This window comes from Rattus rattus, chromosome 1, assembly GCF_011064425.1.
Source record: "Rattus rattus isolate New Zealand chromosome 1, Rrattus_CSIRO_v1, whole genome shotgun sequence".
NCBI classification, from domain to species: domain Eukaryota; kingdom Metazoa; phylum Chordata; class Mammalia; order Rodentia; family Muridae; genus Rattus; species Rattus rattus.
This window is the reverse complement of record NC_046154.1, coordinates 150,748,543-150,773,395: the sequence shown is the minus strand read 5'-3', so window position 1 is coordinate 150,773,395 and position 24,853 is coordinate 150,748,543. Positions and strand designations below refer to the sequence as shown.

At 41.1% G+C, this 24,853-nt stretch overlaps 1 protein-coding gene across 2 annotated transcripts in view; it reads left to right on the top strand.

Moving 5' to 3' along the window:
- The window catches only part of Stau2 (staufen double-stranded RNA binding protein 2), a 236,411-nt gene that overhangs the window by 44,489 nt on the left and 167,069 nt on the right, over nucleotides 1-24,853 (top strand). For both annotated transcript variants that reach the window (XM_032906953.1, XM_032906946.1), the window contains exon 5: nucleotides 9,264-9,399. In XM_032906953.1, the coding sequence (XP_032762844.1) occupies nucleotides 9,264-9,399 (136 nt within the window). The remainder of the gene's footprint in view (nucleotides 1-9,263; nucleotides 9,400-24,853) is intronic.

Sequence of the window (24,853 nt, the reverse complement as noted above, 5' to 3'; positions counted from 1 at the left end):
GCAACGTGAGACCCAAAACACCAGCTTCCTTCACGAGATTGATTTTGTCATTTGGAGCACTTACTATCTATCAACAAGCAGATGCTGTAAAAGGATATTTTGATATATTGCATTTGACCTGAATTTGAGGGGAAGATGAGAAAGCAAGGTGGTCAGCTAAGCAATCAGTGCCATAGTTTTGAATAAAAATAGTTAAGCAGTCTCCTGTGTATTGAATACTGTGTATGCCACCCTTCAAGGGTGTAGGGAGGGGCTTTGGTGTGGAAGAGAAAGAGCCCTCCAAGGTTTCTAATGTAAAACAAGATGACTTGTGAGCTCGGCTCGGTCCTGTGCTAATGGCAGGGCATTACTGCAAGGAGTGCTCATGAAGAGACTCCAAGCAAGACAGCGAACGTCTTAAAGCCCAGTAGAGATGCATTTCCACAGCGGGGTGTTAGAGTAAGCTGAAATAGAAAATATTTGGGACAAGCTTTTAAATACATGTAGGCAAGTGCACAAATTACTGTTGCAGAGTTAGAGCTATTCTGAGAAACACCACTATAGGCTCTGCCATTGCCTTAGGAGTTTTCCCTCTCCTGGTTAGCTGAAGAAGTCAGCTCACTGTCCTGAGTGTCTCATGGTTATGGTTGTTGTTGGAACCACACGTTACTCTTTGCTGATGGCTTCTTTTTACGTTGGTGTTTGTGAGATTCATCTGTATTGTGTCTAAAGGGGCACAGTTTCATGACTGTATAGTATGCCAGCGCATGAATAGACAGTAATTTGGTAGCTACTTGAATTGTTTCCAGATTGGACTATTAGAAATAATATTGCTTTGAACATTCTTGTATATACACCTCTCTGTTGGGAGTGAACCGAGGATCAGTACTGGTTTCCAGGTACTCAGAATGAGTACTCACTGCCAAGCTGTCACCGCTGTACCCGATGAGCACTGAGGAGGGCTTTTTGTGTTCTTGTTCATCATTTGACCATTTTGGCTTTCATGATTGGGGTCTTCATAATTCATGTAGTTTTCACTTGCATTTCCCTAGCAGATATGAAGCTGCCTGGTGAGGTGTTCTTGGTCATGGTGCCGTTTGCCCACTGTGTTAGAGGAGTCTTGGAAAAGGGACAGTTGGTAGATAACAATGTTTAAAAATTAGGTCTTATTTTTAATGACTTGGGGGTTTGTACATATTCTAGATTCACATAGTTTGTGAGATATGTATATTGTAGAATATTTTTGTGAAATATTACAGAATATCTTTCAATTTTCTTTGTTGTTTTTTTGAGACTAAAACTCTTTGTGTAATTCTAGCTGTCTTGGAACTCACAGAAATCTGACTGCCTCTGCTTTTGGTGCTGGGACTAAAAGTGTGCACTACTGTGCCTGACTTCTTTTGAAATTCTGAAATTTTGAAGAATTCTGAAATTTTGAAAAATAGAAATTCTTTTATTAGTCTTTTATTGTTAGTGCTTTTAAATATGTTATTTGCTAAATCTCATGTCTTTCGACTATGAAGATAACTTCTTATATATTCTTTTTAGAAGTTTTTTTTTCTTTTTTTTTTTTTTGATTCGTCTTGCTAGTTGAGTCCTAGCTTGTCAGGAGTCACTTTTCTTGTTTATTTGGGATGTTGGGAAGACTTTGCTGTGTGCTGTCTTAGTACATTATGTATAGTTGGCTGAAAGCTCGTGCCAGTGCATGGCAGAGGCAGCTCTGTGGTAACCAGGCAAGTTCAGCTGGAGATGAGGGGGAGCCTGTTGAAGGGGAGGGATCTAGTCCATAAGGGGGTTGGGTCTCAGACCAGTTGACCTGCCAGTGAACTAGAACTGTGCTATAAAATGACTTTGCTTCTTTCTTTTTATTTATTTATTTTTAACTTTTGAAATAATTTAAGGTTTATATAAAAATTACAGAAGTAGATCTCGTATACCTTTTACCCCATACCCCATGGTTAATAGTCCTGAGCCATCTGGGATAAACTGTGCCCCTGGCAGTCCTTTTCCCTGTAGAACTTCAGTCCTCCCTCCCTCCCTCCCTCCTCCCCTCCCTTCCTCCCTCCCTCCTTCCCCCCTCCCTCCCCCCTTCCCACTTCTGACATGTCTGTCACTATAACTGTGGCTGGCCTGGGACTCAGCACAGTCCTGCCTCAGCTTCCCAAGTGCTGCTGCCTGGTGAGCTGGGCACCACCATGCCGAAGTGTCTCTTGTCAGAAAGTAAAATGGGAGTCTCACTTACTCCATAGGCTCTGCTCTTGTTTTGCTGCCTGTCTTTTAAAGATCTAGTGTCATTGAGATCATGTGCTTAACGTGCTTGCCATTTCCTTCGTCCTGTTTTAATCTGGCGAGTGCTGCAGTCTTCCTGTCTGTAGGACTTGGGCATTTGTGGTAACTATGGGTACTACATGTTTGTATAGTATTTCTTGGTAGACTGTGTCTGGTGTTTCCTCACAATTTTTACATTTTAACATGGGTGCCTCAGAAGGAAAGCTGGACTTAGTGCAAGTAGCTCCTGATTTCCTTTGGCAGTGATGACTTTGGCCACCGGTGAAGGGTGACATATTTGACTTCTCTATTGTAAAGTTGTTTGATAAGCTGTATTAATCAGTAGCAAGGACATAAGCATTTAGTTGGTTGATAACTGTTGCATTAATCTGTAGCAAGGACATAAGCATTTTGAAGTGATATTTTGAGACTATCTACAAACATCCTGTTCCTCATCAAATTTTCTTTTGCCTACCGAATTTAGCATTTATTGTTAATTCTTGTCTGAATCTATTATAAACCTCAAGTTTGGTAGGGTGGTTTATTTTGAATGCTAGCATTTCTTTTAATTCATTAGTTGGCATTGGCTCCAAGGGAAGAGATTTTTCTCTCCCCTCAGTTCCTTCTTTATTTATGTCATATTTTGTCAACTCTTCCTCTCCTGTTCTGCTTACTGACTTAAAAATCTGTTACTTCATTTGTCCTTTGTGTTTGGGATTGAACCCAGGGCCCCGTACATGCTAAGCACATGTTCGACCACTGCATGTCCACAGGAATATTGTGCTTTGGTTTTGTCTTTAAAGAAATGGTCTTACTATGTTGCTTGACTGGCACAAACCTGTGCTCAGGTGCTTTTCTTCCTCATCTTCCCAGCTCCTGGAGTAGTTAAGAGCAAAGACATGTGCCTACACACCTGCCTTGTTACTTAGTTTGATCCTAAAACTATCTCGGGTTTTGCTAGTGATGTTATGGCCTCTTTAATTGACTCTTAGCTCCTGGTATTCTTCTCATCATTCTTTGGGTGCTTCTGGCTTCCTTCTGTAAAAAGGAGTTCCTATTCCATCTTGTACGTCCTTGTCCTGGCTATGTGCCGGTCATTTCTGTAAGGAGCCTTGGTTGGTCAATTAATCAGTTTATCTTCCAGCAAGTAATTGGTGGTGAATGTTATGTTCAGGACTTTCTAACTGTCTGTAAAGCTGTTTGGTGTTTAGTGGGAAGTGTCTGCTCCTGGGCCCCATGGCACCAGGCAGCTAGAAGAGAGACACACCTGAGCTTTCAGAGCCACTCTGATGTCTGTATGTCAAGTCTGCCACCTGAGGCCATGTGGATGTCTGAAGGCTGTGCTGCCACTTGAAAACATACTGATCTGAGTGGATGTGCGTGCTATCACCTGAGGCCATGGTGAAGTCCTAGCCTGGGCTTACTACTGAGGGCCATGTCTGGGTCTGTGGTTGTATCATAGTCAGGGACTGTGTTGATGTTTGAGTCCCATGTTACCACCAAAAGTCATGGGGATATCCCTGAGCTGGGCTTCCACCTGAGGGCATGTTGATATTCAAGCACTGTGCTGAGCTGGCCCTGCTCCTTGCCTGCAGTGGGAGTGCTGGCTCTACCCTCAATGGCCATCATCCTCAAGAAAGCTGGCCTGCCTCTTACTTGGGCAACATGGGAGAGCTGGCCCCACCCCACTAATTGTAGAACTTGGGAAAGCTGGCACAGTCCCTCACCAGCTGCAGCATTCAGGAGAGTTGGCCCCTTACCTCACATTGGTGGTGGGGTTGTAGGAGAGCTGGCCCAAGGGCATGAGAGTGAGAGCAGGAGAGCCGTCCCTACTACTTGCCTGGGCAAAGTGGGAGAGCTAGTCCTGGTGGTGTAGGCACAGGAGAGCTGATGGACTGACCAGCTCTGCTTCTACCTTGGCTTATATCCAGGGCTATGACTTGGCCACCACAACATCTACCCCATCTATGAACTGCTGGAGCACGTAAAGGGGCTGATCCTGCAAATCCCAAACTGGGATCTTCATGACATAGGTAACAACAGGATGTCAGAGAGGAGTTCCGATGAAGATCCAATTTGATATTTTTGCTACTTGTGGATGAATAGTTATGTGGAAAGGAATTCTACTACATTGATAGTGTAGCAGAAGCCAGAGGCATTGAACCAGATCAAAGAATCATTTTAATGAATATTTGCAAGTAAACCTGTGTGGGCAAAAGGGTTCTCATGTGACACACTGCAGCTTCCATAGTGAGATGGTTTTTTAATTTTATTTATTCACTTAAAAATTTCTTTTGTGTGCAGAAGGCAGATACAAAGGGACAGGGAAATGAGTGGAATTGGGGTGCATGATGTGAAGCTCATAAAGCATCAGTAAAAAAATTTAATTAAAACTAGTAGTGGCCTTTTCTCTTTCACTTATCGTATTTAGAAATTCAAAATTATTATGTATAACTATATACCTAGGTATTGAACTTTTTAGTATTTAGCACTGATAATATCCCTTTAATAGATCTAAAGCCATATCAAAATATCCTAAGATACCCATAAACATGTGTAATATTTAAAGAAACCCGGACCTGTGAGATGGTGCAGAGGGGAAAAGGCACCAAGCCCAGCACCTGAAGGTGAGTTCTTAGGATCCGCATGGAAGAAAGTGGTTTGTGTACGTTACCCTCTGGCCTGCATGGTCATAGCTCTCACCAACTGCTCACTAACCTGTACATGAAATAAATAATATAAAGAGAGTCCAAGAATTCCCAGGTGTAGATGTATTTGCAGCACCAAGCATAGCCTCTAATACCTGTGAGACCTTGACTAGTCATCCTCCTTGTGCAGTGGGGCTCTCTCACACTCAGAGCAGGAGAGCTGACCGTCTCTCAGAGGCTCCTCTTAGCTCCTACGGAGAGAAGCTCAACGTGTATGATGGGGCCAGCCTGGATCGTCTGCCAGGGATGGAGAGGTGAGGCCTTCCACACACATGCCGCACGCTTCCTTCCCTTCCGCCTCCCTCTGCAGAGTCCAGCTTCCAACACCCCTGAGGAGAGTGCAGTACTCTCACTTCCCAGTCAGGAAACTGCTTGAGCTTCCTTCTTTTAAGTCAGACGGCTAGAGCACTTTACTTATTCTAAAACACAGTCTGTGATGAGGTAATACCCCAGCACTCTGTGTAGATCACCTCACACTAACCGTATCCACTTGGGATTTTTAAATATATTGGATTCTTATTTATTGCCTTAGCTTGTAGAATGGGGCCTTTTAAGCCCCCTCCCCAATTTGATAATTTTGCTACTTGTGGATAAATAGTTATTGTGGAAAGGAATTCAAAATGTCATAAATTTTGCTGGGATGGTTACTCACTTTGGAAGATAAGGCAGGGGGTTGCTAGGGCTAAGTTAGGATTGAGATTAGCCTAGACTCAAAGAAGAAAAAAGAAACCATTTTAACTCAAGTAGTTCATAAGTCTTGATTTCTGATAAATATTTTACTCATTAAACTGAAATCCTTATGAAATTTGAAATGTAAACTTAAAGACTTTATTGTTAAATTCTGTGAAAGATTGTTGGCCAGTTTCCTATAAATTTCTTATAAATTTAAAGAAGTCAGCTGGATGACAACCCCCCCCCCCAGGTCGGTATCCACAGTCAAGCAGTAACCACTATGTGACTTCCTCAGAACTGTCCAAGATGACCTCACTGTTAGTAACACAAATGTCCATCACAAATGAGTACGTTGTTGTTTTCATGAAATGATTTGATATATGTAAGTAATGAGTACATGAAAGACGCAAGACAAAAAGAGTGTTTCCTCATTTGTCAAGAACATGTGAACAGATTGGTAGCAGCAGGAGTCACAGTGAGTCGCTGAGGGTGATGGGTAGTGACTGGAAAGAGGCCTGAGGAACTGTGGGTGATAGAATGTTCTTGAGTGGGATGGCGCGCATGTGAGTCTTTACATCTAAGTCACTGAGCTTATGTTTCACTTTGTGTATTTTCCTTAATGCCTAGTAAAGTATAGAAAGACGGAGAGAGAAAAGGAGACTCCCTTTTTCCTTGACCTATAATATAATATAATATAATATAATATAATATAATATAATATAATATAATATAATATAATACATATATAAATTGAATTGCTATTCAATCCAATAAGTAATTGTTATTAAGTCCAGTTTGTTTTTATTCTGTGTAATAAAGGAAATATCAAGTATACAGTCTAAAGTCATTTCAAATTTTACTTTTATATATATATATGTAACCTAATGTTACATTGTCTTTTTGCTACAAAATTTAAAAAGTGAAAAAGTAAAACCAAACCAAAACAACAACGACAAAACCCTTTCACCTAAGTAGAAGAAGACATTGGATGGCCCTGCTGTCGTGAGGTGAGCTCTCGGTCACCTTTTTCCTGAGGCGCACACGTGTGGGAGACAGGACACCCAGCCTAGCTCACTATGGAGACCTCCCTGTCCTTGCGTTCACATCCTCCTGCCTCAGCCTCCTGAGTACTGGGATTATAGGCATGAGCATCTGACCCTGGAATATTGTAAAACAAATTAGTTTTTACTTTGTCATAAAAAATACCTTCTAAGGCGAAGGCTCTTCACCTACCAAGCAAAGAAGACAATTTTAATGATTTAAAAGCACACAGTGTGCAGCTTCTCCTTGCTGTTCACGTTTCCCCGGTGCGTTGTCCTAGTGAGGAATGGAAGCGATCTTTTATTGCATTTGCTCCACGGCACAGACCCTCTTCCAGCTGTGCTCTGTGTGCAGGGTGCTGGTTGGACTGGGTCAGCCGTTCTGTAGTTTCCCGCAGGCTTTCTTTGCTGTCGGCCCACCTGTGAGTCAGAGAGCCTTTTCTGGGCCTGAAACTGAAAACTCAAAAGGCTGGATGGCTTCAGGCTCGATGGCGATGGCTTTGGCAGTGCTTCCCAGCGGGTGGCGGTGCCCTTGTACTGCATCAGAAGACTAAGATTGATCCATGGGCCCTGCTGGTATCAGTCCAGCTCATCAGTTAGCAAGTTCCCCAGTAACTAGGATGGATGGCTGTTGTCTAGAATATGTAGTATTTTATCAGCAGTTGCAAACTGGCGTTCTTTTTATTTTTGTTTTTTTGTTTTTGGAACGACTTCATTCCTTTTGCTGGAATCCCAGCTAGTATTTTTTTCCTTTTTACCATCTTATTGCAAATACAGTTTGTTCAGAAAAGGCCAAGGTAAGGTTTGATTCTTTCTCGTCAGCAGCATCGTGTGCAGACCTGGAGTCTGCCGTGTCTCTCCACGGATGCTCTTGTGGGGTGTGCATGTTTTAAATGGGGAGCGATACTTACAAGCTGCACCCGGTGTGCTGGCTGACTTCATTGCTAACACATTGCTTGGCCCCTCAGAAGTAGATAGAGCTGGGAAATACCATGTTCTTTTGAACTTTACTTTTACTTTTGTGCTAGGGGCCAGGTTGGCTTTTACCTCAGTGTGTAGCTGGGATGAGCTTGGGATCTGCTCTTCCTGTACACAGCCAGGTACTAGGACTGCAGGCGTGCTCTGCCACACCTGTTCCAAGGCCTGGGTCAAACCCACGGCTGTGAGCACGCTAGGCCAGCAGCCCGCCACAGCCTCACCCCCTTCTTCTTCATCCTTCTATTTGTAGAGAGAAATGGATCAGGTGCCTTACTGACACTTTCAATTCATATTTCAGATTAATTCATGTATTTGATTTTATATTTCATTCCCTGATCTAACATAAACACAGTTACTTGTAGTATAGTTTGTTTGCACCTATCTTTGGATGTATAATAATGTAATAACAGTACTGATATTATCAGTAGTATGTTTGCTAAAAATAGTTCAGAATTTTCTTTAGGTCATGAGTCATTTAAAATAATTAGTTTGCACAGTTAAGGCCACCAGTTTAGTTAACTTTTAGTGCAATTGTATTGTTTTCTTTAAAAATATTTGTCTCTATTTTGGTTTAATTTTATTTGAATTAAAAGTATATTACTATTAAAATTCATATTGCTAGTAATGTGAATATGAAAAATAGTTTGAGATTGTTTTGTTCTAGTGTTAGAATAAATCTCTTTGATATTTTATAGTGACTAATTTAAAAATTAAAAATTTCCTTCCGGTTAAATCACCAACTCAGTTCACAATTAGATTGTTTTCTTTGTATTTTAGTGGTTTCTTACCCCTCTCAATTGTGACTGAAATTTTTGTGTAATTATGTAATAAAATCTCAGTTTGGGCTTTATGCTTTAAAAAAAAGCAAATAAATACTTGTGTTTCATTCTCTTAGATGAAAGGTAGGGCAGAATACACCCTGGTTTTGTTGTGTTAAAAGTAAACCAGCAGGGTTGGGGATTTAGCTCAGTGGTAGAGCGCTTGCCTAGGAAGCGCAAGGCCCTGGGTTCGGGTCCCCAGCTCGAAAAAAAAAAAAAAAAAAAAAAAAAAAAAGTAAACCAGCAAAGGATGAATGTGAAAGCAAGCTGCTGTGTCTGATATGTGCTTTACTGTTCAGTGTTTTATTCTGTGATGCTTATGCACATTGTGGCTTCGGTAGGTAGCGATTGTATGGTGTTTTGTTTGTTCAGTATTTCCAGGGAATACACAGCATTTTAGGTTTTGAAAGTATCACCCACAGATCATCAGCTGAGTCAAAGCATTACTGCTAACCCTGTATTCATTGCTAATGTCTGGTTCCTTGATTAGCAATGAATAAATAAAATTGTTAACAGGTGATATTTTAATGATTAAATATGCATATATTTTCTGGGGTAAGTATTTATAAAAGTGACATCCAAACTAGTTATCTAAAATTTTACATTTATTCGATTTTAAATAATATGACTATACAGTTACATTTTTCATTTTAATGTACAGAAAATGCTAAAACCTGGTTTAAACTTTGTTTAGAGGGACCTTCCACTCCCCTCCTTCAGAGGTCACTAATTGAAGTCTAGCTGGTGTGGTTTGTTGTGAAAATATCTCACCTGTGTGCCTTTGATGTTTTTTTAAACAGGCAGTATAACTCCGACTGTGGAACTGAATGGGCTTGCTATGAAAAGGGGAGAGCCTGCCATCTACAGGCCGTTAGACCCAAAGCCATTCCCAAATTATAGAGCTAATTACAACTTCCGGGGCATGTACAACCAGAGGTTTGTATGTCTACTTTGGTTTTGTCCCTGTTTACTCTTTTATGCCTTTTGTAGAAGGTTCTGACATTCTAAGGATATTTGCATTGTGAACACAATGGACCTTGGACATCCTGGAGGATTTAGATAAACTAGACGCACCAAGTGTATTGGAAGTTAAAGGCAGAACAAAAACAAAGCTCTGTCGCTTCAGAAACCTTCCTTACTAATGTACGCAAGCCTCAGGGCGTTTGCCGGTTACAACACCGCCAGCCACACTGCATTCTCCTCCCTCACCACGATAACCTTGGTGTCTGCCTTTCCTGACTCCTTTGACTGCATTCATGGCCGTGCATTTTGTGATTTATAGCAACTTCTTTGGAGAGAAGGCCTTACTAAGTCTTTGTTACATATGACAGGGTTGTGATAGTTCAAGTGTAACTTTACAAGCGTGTTAGAAATTTCAAAATAAAAATGAGATCTCCGATTTAGTGAGGGATTCTACTGTTGTGAAGAGTTGCCATGACAGCAGTTGCTCTTACAAAGAGGTAGCAGCGAGTTCTACATCTTGTTCTGTAGGCCGCAGGAAGAGACAGTGACACAGGTCCTCAAACAACCCACACCCACTCCAACAAGGCCACTCCTCCTAACAGTGCCACTTCCTTTACACCTGTGAAGACCACGTTTATTCAAACCACCACAATCCTTATCGTAAGAGTTATACAAAATTCATTATAGGGAATGTGGAAAATGCTAGAAGGTAGAGAAATAGAAATATTTTGCCATCCTAGAGCTCACCACTCTATTTTGATTTACTTTACTCTTTGTGTATAAATGTATTTAACTGAAAATGAATTGTTCTGTAATCCATGTATATATGTACAGTAAAATGCACAGATCTTCAGTGTATATCTTGATGACCTCATGTATGTATGTATGCATCTCTTTTCTCCTCACTCACTTTTAATGTATGTGTGTCTTGATGTATTTGACATCACAGCAAGGTCTCCTTAGATTTCCATGCTCACAACACACCCTTTTCCAGAAGTAACCTTCGCTCTCTTGCACAGGTTAGCTCTGTCGTATGAACAGACGTTGCATATATTTTCTCTGGCTTCTTTACTGTGACTCTTGGTCTTCTTGCTGTGTTTTGAGATTTATTATTTACTGCTTATATCTGGGTTTTCTCTTTAATTGTTGAACAGTATGACTGTATCTTAGTTTGTTTCATCTGTGTCTTCAATATGGTACTTTTTCCACCAGCATAGTGACCATGTGACATAAAAGTACTTTAGAGACTCTTGCTGGCTGTAGAACACCGCATCTGAGCAAGGCGCATATAACTGCATACCTTGTGCTGCCTTCTGAGCTGCCCTCTGCCTCCTTCCCGTGGATTACAGACAAACACTGCAGTAAATAGCATTTAAAAATCATTTCTATGTTTATTTACAAATATTGTTTATTCTGTTATTTCCTGGACGTAGATTACTATAGGAGAAATATTACAATTAAGAATAATATATTACTCAGTCACATTAAAAGTTTGTTCTAATTTTTCACTAAAAGAGGTCACAAAGACATTTACTAATTTTAATAATTTCCTCTGGAGTAAAAAAATCTTGAATTTTAATTGGATTTGGCAATTTTCATTTTTTAAAGTAATGTTCTAAAGTCATTCTGTTAATTCATAAATATTTATTTTTGGATTGTTACAGTGAGACGTTTTAATATTCTGCATTCCCTTCTATATGTTTGAAGTGTCTAGGACATGGGAGAAAGCCAAGTAAAGAGGATGAGCACTGTGAGGAGAATTGTTTTAGTTTTGTGTAACATAGGGAATGCATTTTCTGTTTCTACAGCTCTGCATTTGAACTGCGCTGCTTTGCGTGATAGTTAAAAAGTGAAGCTCAAAGCTTTCTGTGGTGCTGGCTGCCACCAGCAGGATTACGCTCAGACGTTTACCAGTTATCTTTCCATTTGTTTATTTTAATTTATTTCTATCAAATTTGCTGATAGTTTTCAAATGTTTGTGTTAACATTATTAGCATTCAGTCTACTTTGTATTTTTTCTGCCTATAGTTTGGCTTTTAAGTTTGTGTTTTGTTATAATTTTATTAGCTTCTAATACTGATATTTAAAAACAATTTCTTTCTTCTTCTTCCTCTTCCTCCTCCTCTCCTTCTTTTGTGTTTTGTTTTGTTTTGAGGCAGGGTTTCTCTGTGTAGCCCTGGCTGGCCTTGGACTCCATCTGTAGACCAGGCTGGCCTTGAACTCACAGAGATCTATCTGCCTGCCTCTGTCTGCCAAGTGCTGAGATTAAAGGTATGGGCAGCTACCACCGGCCTAGAATTTCACTGCTGTACATCACAAATCAACTGTGATATATGATCAGGTGTTTGTAATGCGTTTGCTAAGGTTTTGTCTACTTACTGCTGGTCTAGTTCAGCTGCATAGACAACATAATCATTTATGTTATATTTAACTTAATGTTTTGCACTGCCTTGTTTGGTAGTAGAAATTAACTGTTTCCATTTTAAAGTAGTACTATTCAAATTCTGATTAGTTTCTTTAGTTACTGTTAAGTAAGTGACTCCTGTGTGGTCTCTCTGGCTTCCTCTGCGCTCTTCTTCTCAATGTGTCTTACTTTATGCTAGGAAGGCCTTACCTGTGCATGGACGTTTATGTCCTTTGGTGACTGCTCTCTGTGGTCTCCCTCCCTCCCTGGAGTTGGCTTGCATGATGATTTCTGACTTAGTCCTCACTTGGCTGCTGCTTTCAGAGAGAACTTCTTATTGCCTCTTCTGACTTGGCTGATGCCCTCAGCCTGGCTAGCTGGCTAGTCATTTTCTGCCACTCCAGCCCTGTCCCTTTCTCAACCTCTGTTTGTCACTGCAGCTTCACCTCACCCTCTTCCATGATAGGCGCCGTTGTTCTTCCTTTAGTCTGTGTTTCCCTAGCGTCCTTAGAGCTACTGCCTCAGTATAGCAGAAGCAAGTAAGGAGCACTCAGTCCATCTCATACAGGAAATGGGGTTCCCCTTAATTTCCCCACTTCTTACTTAGCTAATTTCGGGGAGGAGCTTGAGAGGGTTCCTCACTCTTACCTAGGCTGACAGTGTACTCTGCATGTGGCCCGGGCTGGCATCCCAGCACTAGCTCATAGTTTTCTTTTTTAAAGTAGTATATGCTAATTGTGCAAACAGGCAGACTTGATTATGATATTTGATAACTGTGTATAATTTAACCACTACCCTCCCCCTCCTTCAGACCCCATTTCCTTTCCTAAAGAGTACCCTGCCTATGTGTCTGCCTTTTAAAAAAGTACAGATCTGCATGAGAGCGTAAGCATGGCACATGTGTTCTGAGTCTGCCTTGTTCTGTGTAGCATGATGAACTCCTGGTCCATCGCCTGCAGAAGATTAAGGTTGGTTCTTCTTGGATGAGTAAAGAACTCCATTTTGTGTACACACATTTTCTCATACAGTGGCTTCTATATCTTAGTTATTGTGAAAAACGGAGCAGTAAACAAGGGTGTGCAGGTGCCTCTGGTTTGTTGACTTACATTCCTTTGCGTTTACACACAGGAATGGTGTTGCAATTCTGGTTTTTGACTTGAGGAATGTCTGTCCTTATTTCCACAGTGCCCAGAATAAGACACATTCTTTTTGTTGTAATGCAATGAGCAGATTCTTGACAACAGTTTTGTTTTAACACTGTTTCTGTTGTATTTTGTTGTGTCTGGTTGTTTACTAAAATTTTGACTAGTGAATTTATTATTTTCAAATAAAGCAATCTGGCACTAAAGCAGTGAATTATGAGCTGATAATCCTGGTGCTTCTGTGTTTGTGTTCTAGAGGAGGAGGGTGAGTCAGAGGGGTCCATCACTGAGGAGGCACACTTGACAACAGCGTAAAGAAATGAGCAGACAAAGAGCCATGTGACGGGGGCAGGGAGGAGATGCTGGCCTGTGGCGGCCTTGACTGTGGCTGGAACAGAGGCGCCGGGGGAATGTAGGTGAGAGGGTCACAGGATGTAGTTTGGGTTACTTTCTTTTCTAGATGCTATCAAGAATGTTACTATTTTCCTCTCATGTCTAGTTCTGAGATCTGATTTGTGTATTCCAGTGGGGAGCAGGAATTGTACCTTCATGTTCTCCAAACAGCTCCTCATATCAGGAGTCCTTTCCCTTTCTGTCTCTGCATTCTTTATGGTTTTCTGCTGCGAACAAAGGGGGTCAGAGACTCCAAGCGGTGAGACCCCAAGGTGCTAAGCTGGTTTCAGCTGGAAAGCCTCCTTCTCAGAAAGGCACCAGTGCTCAATAAACTCTGAAAACTATAATTTCGTACATCACCTTAATTTGCTGATGACAACTTAAGCTAGAAGCTGCTTTGGAAAGGTGGATGGAGCACAAGATGGAAGACAGCTCAGTTCTCAGCAGATTCCAGATTAACTGGTCTGCTTAACCCAGGGACTGAGCGGTCACGAGAAACAGATCGTTTAGGGATCCTTTTGAAAACCTCTCATTTACTACTTAACAGAATATAAGTAATAATAAGCTATTGCTTTCTTTGCCCTTTGCTGTTGGGTTTTCTCTGACTGGGCTCATCTACAGGCCCAAGCAGAGTGTGGTCCCTCTGTTCTGTCTTTTGAGTGGAGAGGTTTACTCCCGTACAGCTTTGTGATACAGGCTGGACTCTGCAGGACTTAGCTAACACCCACGATGCTCGGTGGCAGCTGCTTCTTGTTTAGTTGTCTTCCTTGTCTGAGACCCTAGTCGATATTCCATAAATAGAATATTATTCTACCCGGATGACAAAGTGAGTAGGTGTGCCTAGCCTGCATGCCGTGTGTGCATGTGCCCTGGGATAGTTACGAACATGGCCCCACATGCTTGTAGATAAACATGTCATAGTGTAGTGTCAAAAGACAGGAAAGCTAAGGGAGGCAGAGCTTATGTGTGTATTACTTATCTCTCTATTACTGTGACAAAATAGTCAAATGGGCCTGGGGCTTTTGCCTGTGACCCTAGCATTTGCCCATTTGACAGGCTGAGACAGAAGGATAACATAAATTTGAGGCTAACCTGGGCAACAAAGTAAGAAGACCTTGTTGTTAAAAGGGAAGAATACTCATTTTCCCTTTGACTTTTTTAGATTGAGCCTTCTTTGGGGGTTATAGTGTAGGTGAGGTTAGCTTTGAATTCCTGACCCTCAGCGCTGCCTCTTAGGTCCTCAGCTTACAGGGATGCTCTGAGACACGTGGCTGCAGGCGTCTGACTGTGGTTAGATCTCAGTACCTCTGCACCTGTGGGTCCAGAGCATCCCACTGGGAGTCCATGGTACAGGAGCAAAGGGAGGAAGAGGGGCAGTTTGACTTCCCTTTCCCTTTTTATCATCAAAGATGGGTTTTAGATTTACTTTATTATTTTCTGTGTGTGAGTGTTTTGTCTGTAAGTCTGTATACCATGTGCATGCCTGGTGTCCAAGGAGGTCAAGAGAGAACACTAGGTTCTCTAGGATTAAAGTCACAGATGGTTGTGAGCTACCACGTGGGAGCTGGGGATTGAACTCAGCTCCACTGCAAAAGCAACAAATGATTATAGCCACTGAGACGTCTCCTCAGCCCCAGCCCCTGTCAGTGGCACAGCTTCATATGACTTCCATAGTGACCCCACTTCCAAAGGACATGTCTTCCTGTAGCAGAGTAGGCCAGGTACCACACCTTTAACTCATGGCCTTTATCCACAGTACATGCATTTCTGCATGTTGTCTGTAAAGAGATTTTCTTTTCAAACCACTCCCCTCCCTCCTTCCTCCCCCCTCCCTCCCTCCCCCTTCCTCCCCCACCTCTCTCTCTCTGTCTCTGTCTGTGTGTGTGTGTGTGTGTGTGTGTGTGTGTGTGTGTGTGTGTGTGTATGTTTGTAGGTTGCATTTATGCCATCATGCACACATGGAAGTCAGAGGACAGCATACAGGAGCCATTGCTTTCCTTCCTGTGGGTTGGGAATCAGACTCAGGCCATCAGACATGACCGGCAGCAGGCACCTCAGTTTCTGCCATCTCTTTATAAATAAATTATGTGAAAAGAATAGAGTGGCTTGAATTAGGCATCCTAATAATAGTTGGTCAGTATTGTTTATTTACACATGGTAGCACTATTGCGTGGCAGGAGGCCTTCCAGTCCCTTGTCCTTGTAACAGGTTTTGCTTAAAAGTCTACCAATCAGACTGTGCTATACGAGAATGGAGTTTTGTCACACATAACGGGGGCATCTGTTAGGCAGACCCTCAGGGATTTAAGCTGGATACAGGGATTGACTTTACTTGTTTTCATCTTCTTTTTGTGTCCATGTGGTTTTTCTTCACCAGATTTTCTTTTCAAAGAAGCACAGTCTTGATGTGTGACATAGGAGTCTTATAGTAGACTTGGAGTAGGGAAGGTGATTTGATTTTAGCCAGTAGGTGGCGCTTGTGTATTGATAAAGTATAGAGACTAGCGTTCCCTTTAGTTAGTGTTCCGAGGTCAGGCTCTAACATAAATGAAAGGTTGAACCATCTAAAATTACCAGCACTCAACCATGTTTTGACTTATTGATATGCTGATTTCATATGATTTAATATAGAAAAAAGTCAAGTAAACAGTTTTAGAATCTTTTGGGTAAATGGAATAAGCATGAAATGGTGATATACTGTATCTCTTGGTTTGGAGAGTATATTCCTTTTATTTAGCATGTCTTATACATAAAAGTAATTTTCTTTGTAAGGATAACACCCTGTAGAATAGATACAGAAGTAAAAGAAAATTGAAAAGTACATTTAAAAGTGTTTTTCTCATTTTTTATGTGGCTCTGCAGTGTTAGACTCTTCTTAATGAAAAGAAATAAATCTAAATAAATGAGACACGGTTAAAATGCATTACCTTCTAAAAATACTGGTAAGCCAGGGAAGAGAGTCTTGCCAAAGCAAGAATGAGGAAGAATGACCTTAATAACCTGTATGGCTCCAGATAAACAAGCATCTTTAAGAAAATGTTAGCAAGGTAAATTTAGCTAAAATTTAACTAATATAATATACCACAATTAAATGAAACTTGTTTTGGGGAAACAAGATTAGTTTAGTAATAAAAATAATCTACTGTATTAATTAAATGGAGGAAAACTATATGAGCCTCTCATTAGAAGACGAAAAAGCATTTGATAGGCTAGCACTTGTTCCTGGTATAGATTTAGCAAACTGGGGATAGAAGATAAGGGCTTCTTGAAGCCATCTCTAGCTGACATTGGGCTTTATGCTAATACACTAGATCAGTGGTTCTAAATCTCCCCAATGCTGTGGCCCTTTAATACATTCCTTGAGTTGTGACCCAACCATAAGATTGTTACTCATTGCCACTTCATGACTGATTTTGCTACATGACTTGTAATGTAATTATCTGTTTTTTTTCCTAATAGTCTTAGATGACCCCAAAGGGGTTGTAGCTCACAGGTTGAAAAGTGCTAGACTAGATCATTCCTTGTGCAATCAGGACCAAGACACTGGCATACACTGTATCACTTGATTTCCTGTTGTACTTGAACTATTGTATATACAGTAAGAAATAAATGGGGAGAAATATTAGAAAAGAAGTAAAGCTATTTTTATTTGTAAACACTGATTTTGTGTGTAGAATGTTCCAAGACATGAAAAGCAAGAGCTACTAGAATAAGGGAGTTTAGTAAGATCACAGGATATAAGATCAGTGCACTAGAAAACTCAATGGTAGTTCCACTTAGGAATCATGAACAGCTAGGCAGTAACAGTCACATAAAATGTATTTATAAGTCAAATTAACAAAATAAGTGCACACATGCATGTTGAAAGTTATAGCATAATTGTTCCTACTAAGGGAAGACTCTTCATGACCAAGATGCTCATTCTGCAGAGGTTAACATGATGTGAAGTACAGTTCCCGTGAGCATCCTATGTTCAGTCAATAGCACTGCATTTTATAGACGTGCAAAAGGCTGCTAGGAAACAAGGCCATTTTGAAAGGAACAGAGTGAGGGCTCGCAGTATTGACCTCACTACTTGTAAATGTCTGTTTTGAGGCCTAGGAAATAGTTTAGCTGGTTGAGTGCTTGCCTAGCATTCTAGGGCCCTGCACCCAGTCACCAGCACCACATAGGTCTGCTACATACATGTGAGAAGTGGAAGGAGTACAGGAGGACCACAAGTTCAAGGTCATGTTCAGCTGCATAGTGAGTTGGAGGCCAGCCAAGGCTTTAAGAGGCCATGTTTGGAGGAAGAAAAACCCTACAAACGCCAAACAGCAACAACAAAAACCCTACGTGATTAAATCAGTAGCTATTGGAATGTTGACAGAGATATAGAGCAATAGAACAGAAAAGAACAACCGATAAATAGAATAGGAAAAGATTAGAGAAAAGGTTAAATAGTGTAGAGAGGTTGCTACACTGGGGCCCATGGTCCCAGATGTGGTTTGCTTGTTTTTGTGTGGCCTGCAAATTAGGAATAGTTTCTTTATTTTTAAATAGCTGGAAAAGAAGAAAGACACAGTTCATGAAGCTAGGCAACGTTGACTTGTATGTTTGATTGGAGTGCAGCCATAGCTACTTGTTTGGGTGTTGTCTATGGCTTTTATGCTACTCTGACACAGTTGGATAGTTAAAACGGGTTGTACATCCTGCAGAACTCCAGATACTTACAGCCTGGCCCTTTGAAAAAGCTTGCTAATCTCAGAAATACGGAGGTAAGAAATGGATCCCTCACATGGTCATTTAGTTCATTTGACACTAATTCCAGTAAAGGTGCCGCTGGGGAAGGCGCCTGTGGTGGTGCAAGTGAGAGCAATCAGCATTCACTTGAGCAGAGGAGCTGGAAAGGCTGGCCCCGAGCGCACATGAGTGTGCTGCGATGTGCGTGCCGATTTACGTGCTCATAGACAAGTGTGGCTGGAAGTCTGCCGTAATGAAGAATGCTGATACGGAGAAAGCAGTCAGAGCTCATCTTTGACCTTGGACACGCAGAATTCAAATTCCTTTTCTTTGGCGTTTAATGTAATGTTTCTATTTACAGAATACTGAAGATGTGCTTGTTACCATGTTCCTGGAATAACACAGGTGAAGATATTTACTCTGAACCGTTAGAGGGCACTGTGGCTCTGTGTTGTGACTGTGCTTTTACAATCTCTGCATGCTTTGAGTTATGGGTTTAATATCTTATCATTTAGGCAAGTTGAATGTTTTTAGTTAAAATTAAACCTTTCATTTAAACTTCTTTAGTAGAAACTGGGGCAGTATTATTATGGTCCTTTTTTCTCTTTTTACCTTCTCAGCCCTAGACATAGCAGGGCTTCTTGCTAAAGCTTAGAAAGTCTTGATTCCAGATCACTACTATGTACTCTTTTCTGGAATAAAGAATTGGAAGACAAATTTACAAAGTTTTTCATTTCTAGAGCTGTCTGTAGAGTACACATTAGGTTAGCTTTATCCAAAGCTCATCTTGTGGGTTAGGGAAAGGAAGACAGAAAAGTGTTATTTCATTCTACGTTTCATGTCATAAATCTCGCGCAGAACTAAATCACTCTATGTAACGTTGTTTATTAACTTATTAGTTACTTTTATGCCAAATTTGGAACTCTATTAACCTTCGGTGTGATTAAGTATTAAAATTTGGCCACAGGAGTCCCTGCGTTCCATATGGTAATACCAAAACATCAAGACTGCCAAAGGACAGAGTCAAGGAAACTGTTTAATTGTAACTTACCTTCAGTAATTATAGCATTTTTCTGGTATTTTAACAAAATTTGTTAAGAAAGCCCCTTACAAATAAAAAATACTACAGACCAACATAATAAACCAGACCCGAAGTCTAGTCTATACATCCCAAGGAACTTCTATATGGTGAGAGTAGCCATTCTGACTCTCACCTGTAAGTAGGTGTTAAGAAAATCATATAAGCTTTTAGTTCCTCAAATCTGCTCTGTATCATTAGTAGTAACATAACAAGATCTATTCCCGGTTGGTTTGCTTTAATACTGCCGAAAGATGCACAATTACATTCTTTGGTGCAATACTTATTAGCATTCATAAAAGCTCAAAATCTTTAAAACACACGCAGACATCTAATGCAAGTCAGATAAACACCTCTTCAGACTACAAGGAAATCTGAATAAACTTGCAGCTAAGCACTTCTCCAGGGAGACAGAGTCAGGTTTTATTCCTTCTTTAATGCCTGCCACAGTACCTGAACGAGTACATTGTTTTTTTATTTTGCTTCTATTCTCTCACAGCAATCTTATAATTGATCTAACCATAACCATTGGTATACTTCTATTGCTTCTCTATGCAAATGAGACCAAGTCTCCTCCTACATAAAAACATTCATTTCTCCTATGCACTCACAATGCTCTTAAGAGAATAAGTTCTGTAGGATAGCCCTGGAAGACCTAGCCATTCCCTCCATTCTCCAGTAGTCTTCTAACTCCTGTTCCTCTTTGTTTGTGCCCATTAGCCACAGAAGTGACACTAAGCAGTCTGGGGATGGGATGGGCAATGTCAGGGTAGGATGCAGTAGAATGGGTTTTTTTTTTTTTTTTTGACCCAATTGATAAGATATAATTGCTCACCTAAACATACACAGCCCAGTACCATCCATCCCTTAGGAACATTGATAACAACCTGTAAATACTCAGAGCGGAATCTTAACGTCACCTGCCATGGCTTCTCTCCCTCTCCCTCCTGTCTCTTCCTCCTTTCTGTTCCTCTCTCCTCCTCTTCCTTCAAACTTCTCTCCCACCCATCCTTCCTTCTCCTCTGATTACAGGCCTCCTTCTATCCTGTACCTGCCCCTCACCTGTACTTTACAAATTCAATGGGGAGAAGGTTCTGGTGAAGTCACCTGAGTCCTGAGTACGTGACTAGGCAGCTGTCCTTGGGGCAGGGGAATTAGCATCAAAATACAGTAACTTCAGGGCAAACCACAACATTTCCCCCTTTTTGCCCAGTTAAAAGGCAAAATAAAATTGTACTCATATAAATTGAGTACAATTATTACCATTTTATAATTTATAAAACATATGATACACTCAAAACCCAATCCATCAATTTTGTCTATTAACTAAAGCACCTTGTCATCTATCCTAAAAGACTATAATTCTATACCTGACTTATATCCTGGTTTGAGATCGTATGCCATCTGAAAAGCTACCCTTTCAAGTTTATTGTAGAATGAGATTTTTCTAAAGATTTATTTACTTATCTTTTGTACATGAGTGCTCTATCCGCATGTATGCTTGCATGTCAGAAGAGGGCATCAGATCCCTTAATAGGTGGGTGTGAGCCACCATGTGGTTGCTGGGAATTGAACTCAGAACCTCTGAAAGAGCAGTCAGTGCTCTTAACCTCTGAGCCATCTCTCCAGCCCTGGAATGCAACTTGACAGAAGTACTCATTAAAAGTAAGACTGAAATGGTTACAGTTAGGTTGCACAGGCTTGCTGATGGTTTTTGGAACATGGCTAGAGTGAAATGACCCTGGGAAGGCTATGTGGGGTTCCACACAGCAGAGCTGCTATGCCCTTGACCAGAGACATGCAGTGAAAGAGGAAGTGTGTTCCAGCCCAGCTAGCCAATAAGCCATATCAGTGCTGGCAGTCCGTGGGGTGCCAGGTCACCCTGAATCTACTACAGTGAAATCCAAGTCAGACACACGAGGTCTGGAAGAGCAGAGCCTTGCAAAGTACTGTTGAGGAGCTCAGTTCCCATCCTTACCTCTCTACTCTGTATCACCCTTGAGGTATAGTCTCCTAAATCAAACACATACTTGGCAATTCCTCCTGGCTGTCTTAAAACATGTCTATACTCAGACTTTTAACTGTATTCCAAACCTGATTATACTGTATTTTTCCACCTCAGCAAATGGCAGTAACCTCAACCCACTACCCAAAGCTAGAGGCTTGAAAGCTTTATATTAGAGGATGTGAGGTTCCACTTGGACACTCTCATGCCAGGCAGCTATATCCCTGGAGCTAGCCCCATACTGGGGGTAGGCTCTGAGGTTTCAAAAGCTCACACCATCCTCAGTTAACCTCTGCATTTCTGCTTCGTGCTTGTGGATCAGATTTAAGCTCTCAGCTACTGCCCCAGAGCTATCAGAGCCATCCGTGCCTTTCTACCTGCTGGCACGTACCCTGCCATGATGGTCATCAATGGTGAACCCCTGGAGTCATGAGCCACCACATTCAATGCTTTCTCTTTATAAGTTGCCTTGTCCGTGGAAACAAAAAGGTGCAACTACAAGCAGCAGTTATAGGTCGATGGTGCCTGTGATAGTAGGTACTGGCGCTACACTGAAAGGACCAATTCCCCAATAGCTTTTTTTTTTTCTTTTTTATGTTCTATGCACTAATTTTGTGCTTGAAATCTTCTACAAGTTTGACAGCGCTCTACCACTGATCTAAATCCCCAACCCCAGGTTTGACATTTCTGCTACTGTTATTTCATGACTAATGACTGACAATGAAATTCACAGTAAAAACAACAAATTACAGTATAACATCACGGTGGAATACCACACAAGTTTATTAAAGGAATGTGTGCTAGTAACATGGGAATTGTTATAGGTATTTTGATGTGAGAAGGGAATTATATGAGTTGCATGTAGCCGCACAGTCACAACAGAGCCGGTCACGGTGATGCACAACAGAGCCAGGCACGGTGATGCACACCTCTAGTCCCAGAACTCGGGAGGCAGAGCTATGAGGATTTTTGAGTTTGAGGCCAGCCTGGTCTGCAGAGTGAGTTTCAGAACAGCCAGAGATATACAGAGAAACCCTGTCTCAAAAATAAAGGTAGGGGCGTGTGTTTCAACGGCAGCTCCTCTAGTCTGTCAAGCTGTCGATGAAGCCTACCCCCAAAGTAGACAGAACAGAAGAAGTTAAGAAATCCTTTCCTCAGCTCTGCTCTTAACATGGTCATATGCATTCAGTAAATATTCAGCATATAGTTTTCTTTGCGCTTTTAACCTGTGCCTTTATGGTCACTATATTTCCTTATTGTAAATGGTTATCTCCTAAGTTTGCATAGGGTTGGGCTTGAGGTTTTCCTTTCCTGTTTTTACAATATGAGAGTTTAAAAATATGTATCCTATACGTATATGTGTGTATGTCTATATGTAGGGATGTGCATATGGGTGTAGGTGCTGAAGGCTAATGGAACTCCGAGAGTGGCATAAAAGTGACTAGTGACGTCAGTAAACAAAGTCACACAGAGTGATTGAGTGAAAGTTATGATATGAAATGTACAGTGAAATAACTCTTCTCCCACTTTCCAATTACAAGGATACACTACTGTAGCTCTGTGTCAGTTGTTATTTTGCAGATGATGAGGTTTTAGAGTTTTGGGGTATTTTTAAGATTTATTTATTTTATGTATATGAGTACACTGTAGCTGTCTTCAGATACACCAGAAGAGAGCGTCAGGTCCTATTACAGATGGTTGTGAGCCACCATGTGGTTGCCGGGAATTGAACTCAGGACTTCTGGAAGAGAAGCCAGTGCTCTTAACCACTGAGCCATCGCTCCAGCCCACGAGTTTTGTTTTTGGTTTTTTATTGGAAATAGTGGAATAGTGAAAAGCAGAAACAAGTAAGTTCTGTTATTAAGTAAGTCCCTGGCGAGGGTTTCCAGTAACCACATTTCTAAACTGGGTATTTGCAAGCACTGCCTATTGCTCTGTTGTCAGCCCATGATTTAAGTTTGAAAATTTTAAAAATAAAAACATAAGCAGAGTCATATTTGGAAGTCATGTGTGGAAATTACATGAAATTTAGATGGCTATTTTCATTCATCAGCCGTCACAGCTCAGCCCTGCCTGTCCGTGTCAGCAGCATCATCTCTGTCTTCCAGCTCTCAGCAGCGGGGAAGGGTCCCATGTGGGGGCTCACATTGGCTCACAGAGTTGAAGTGTTTGCTCTCTGGGTCTGCTCAGGAAGCTAGAATACTCAGTTAAGGTTTATCTTAATGAGTGGATGGGTTTATGAAAGCTAGAGAGCTGTTTTATATAGAACAAAGACTTGAAATCAGTGTCTTCAGATTCTCAGCTTGCATTTATCCGTGATGTCCCTGTGTTTTGTTATTTTCTGATAGATAAGTGTTTTAATTTAATTCTCTTCCCTTTTCCTGTAAATAATGGGTGATTGTGCGTATTATATTAAGAAACTTGGGTTTGCAAAATAGTTCTTTGCAGAAGAAACAGAAAATTTGAATAATTTTGTATCTTCCTCATATATTTGATTTATAGGAAAATTATATTTGATACTGATTTAAATATAACTAAAATACTTTGTCGAAATTCTTGTGGAATTGGTTACACAGCAATCATTTTTCTTTTTTCAGAAACAACCTTCTTCAGTTTGGCCAGCAATGTCAGAAGTTTACTTTTAAAATTAGTTTTATTTATTTGTGAAAGTGTGTGGGTATAGACACAGCACAGTACACAAATAGAGGTCAGAGGACACTTCATGGGGAGTTGGTTTTCTCCTCCCACTATGCAGTTCTTGGGGGTTGAATTCAGGTCACCGGGCTTGGTGTTAAGTACCTCAGCCCTCTGAGCCATTTTTCTGGCCCACTGGAGATTTTCTAAAAATAAGTAAACTGGGAAAAGATACAGGTATTCCAAGAACACCTTGGAAAACACAGAGTCTAGAACTTTCTTGTACAGTTTGGTTTAAGATGTCAGTGAAGTGAAGTTACTCAGGTGGACTGTGTCTTTACAAGAATATTTCAAATGGCCCAGGTGAACGCTAGGGGTGAGTCGGTCCAATTAATTAGAAAATGTACTTTAAAATTTCAAGTGTTTTTTTCCTTTAAAAAAACTCTTGTTTGTTTATATATTTTGTGGACATTTGTGTGAGTGTGCATATGAAACAGAGTGTTTCTGGAGGTCAGAGGACAAATTGTGGGACAGCTGGTTCTCTCTGTCCACAGCTTGGGTCCTGGGAATTGAATTCGGTCTCAGGTGTGGAGTGTCTTATCCCCTGAGCCTTCTCTCTAGCCCGCCAGTGCTTCTTGTCACTTTCCAAGCAGTACAGCCACTCACTCTCAAGGCAGAAGTAGCAGGTAGAGCAGCTACAACTCAAAAGCTGGAACTAGGAAGTGCTCCGAAACGGACTCTTCTGAAATGCCTTTTTAAAAGTCACTTAGACAGGTAGCTCATCTCTCCACAGCCTATCAAAAACCAACAAAGCAACAAAGACAAGCCCCTTGTTCTTCTCCATGGGCAACAGCTCACATTTCATCGTCTCCCTGGGTTGTCTTGTGTCTACCCCGTGCATGTATGGGTCAGCTAAAGATGGGGCAGAACTTTATGCACAGAAAGCAAGTCTCCTCTAGGATTCCCCCTTCATGTTTTATCAGTTTTCCTAATAGTAACTCTGTTCCCAGACAATTCTTTTCACTCTTGAGGGACTTGAAACAAGTTTGC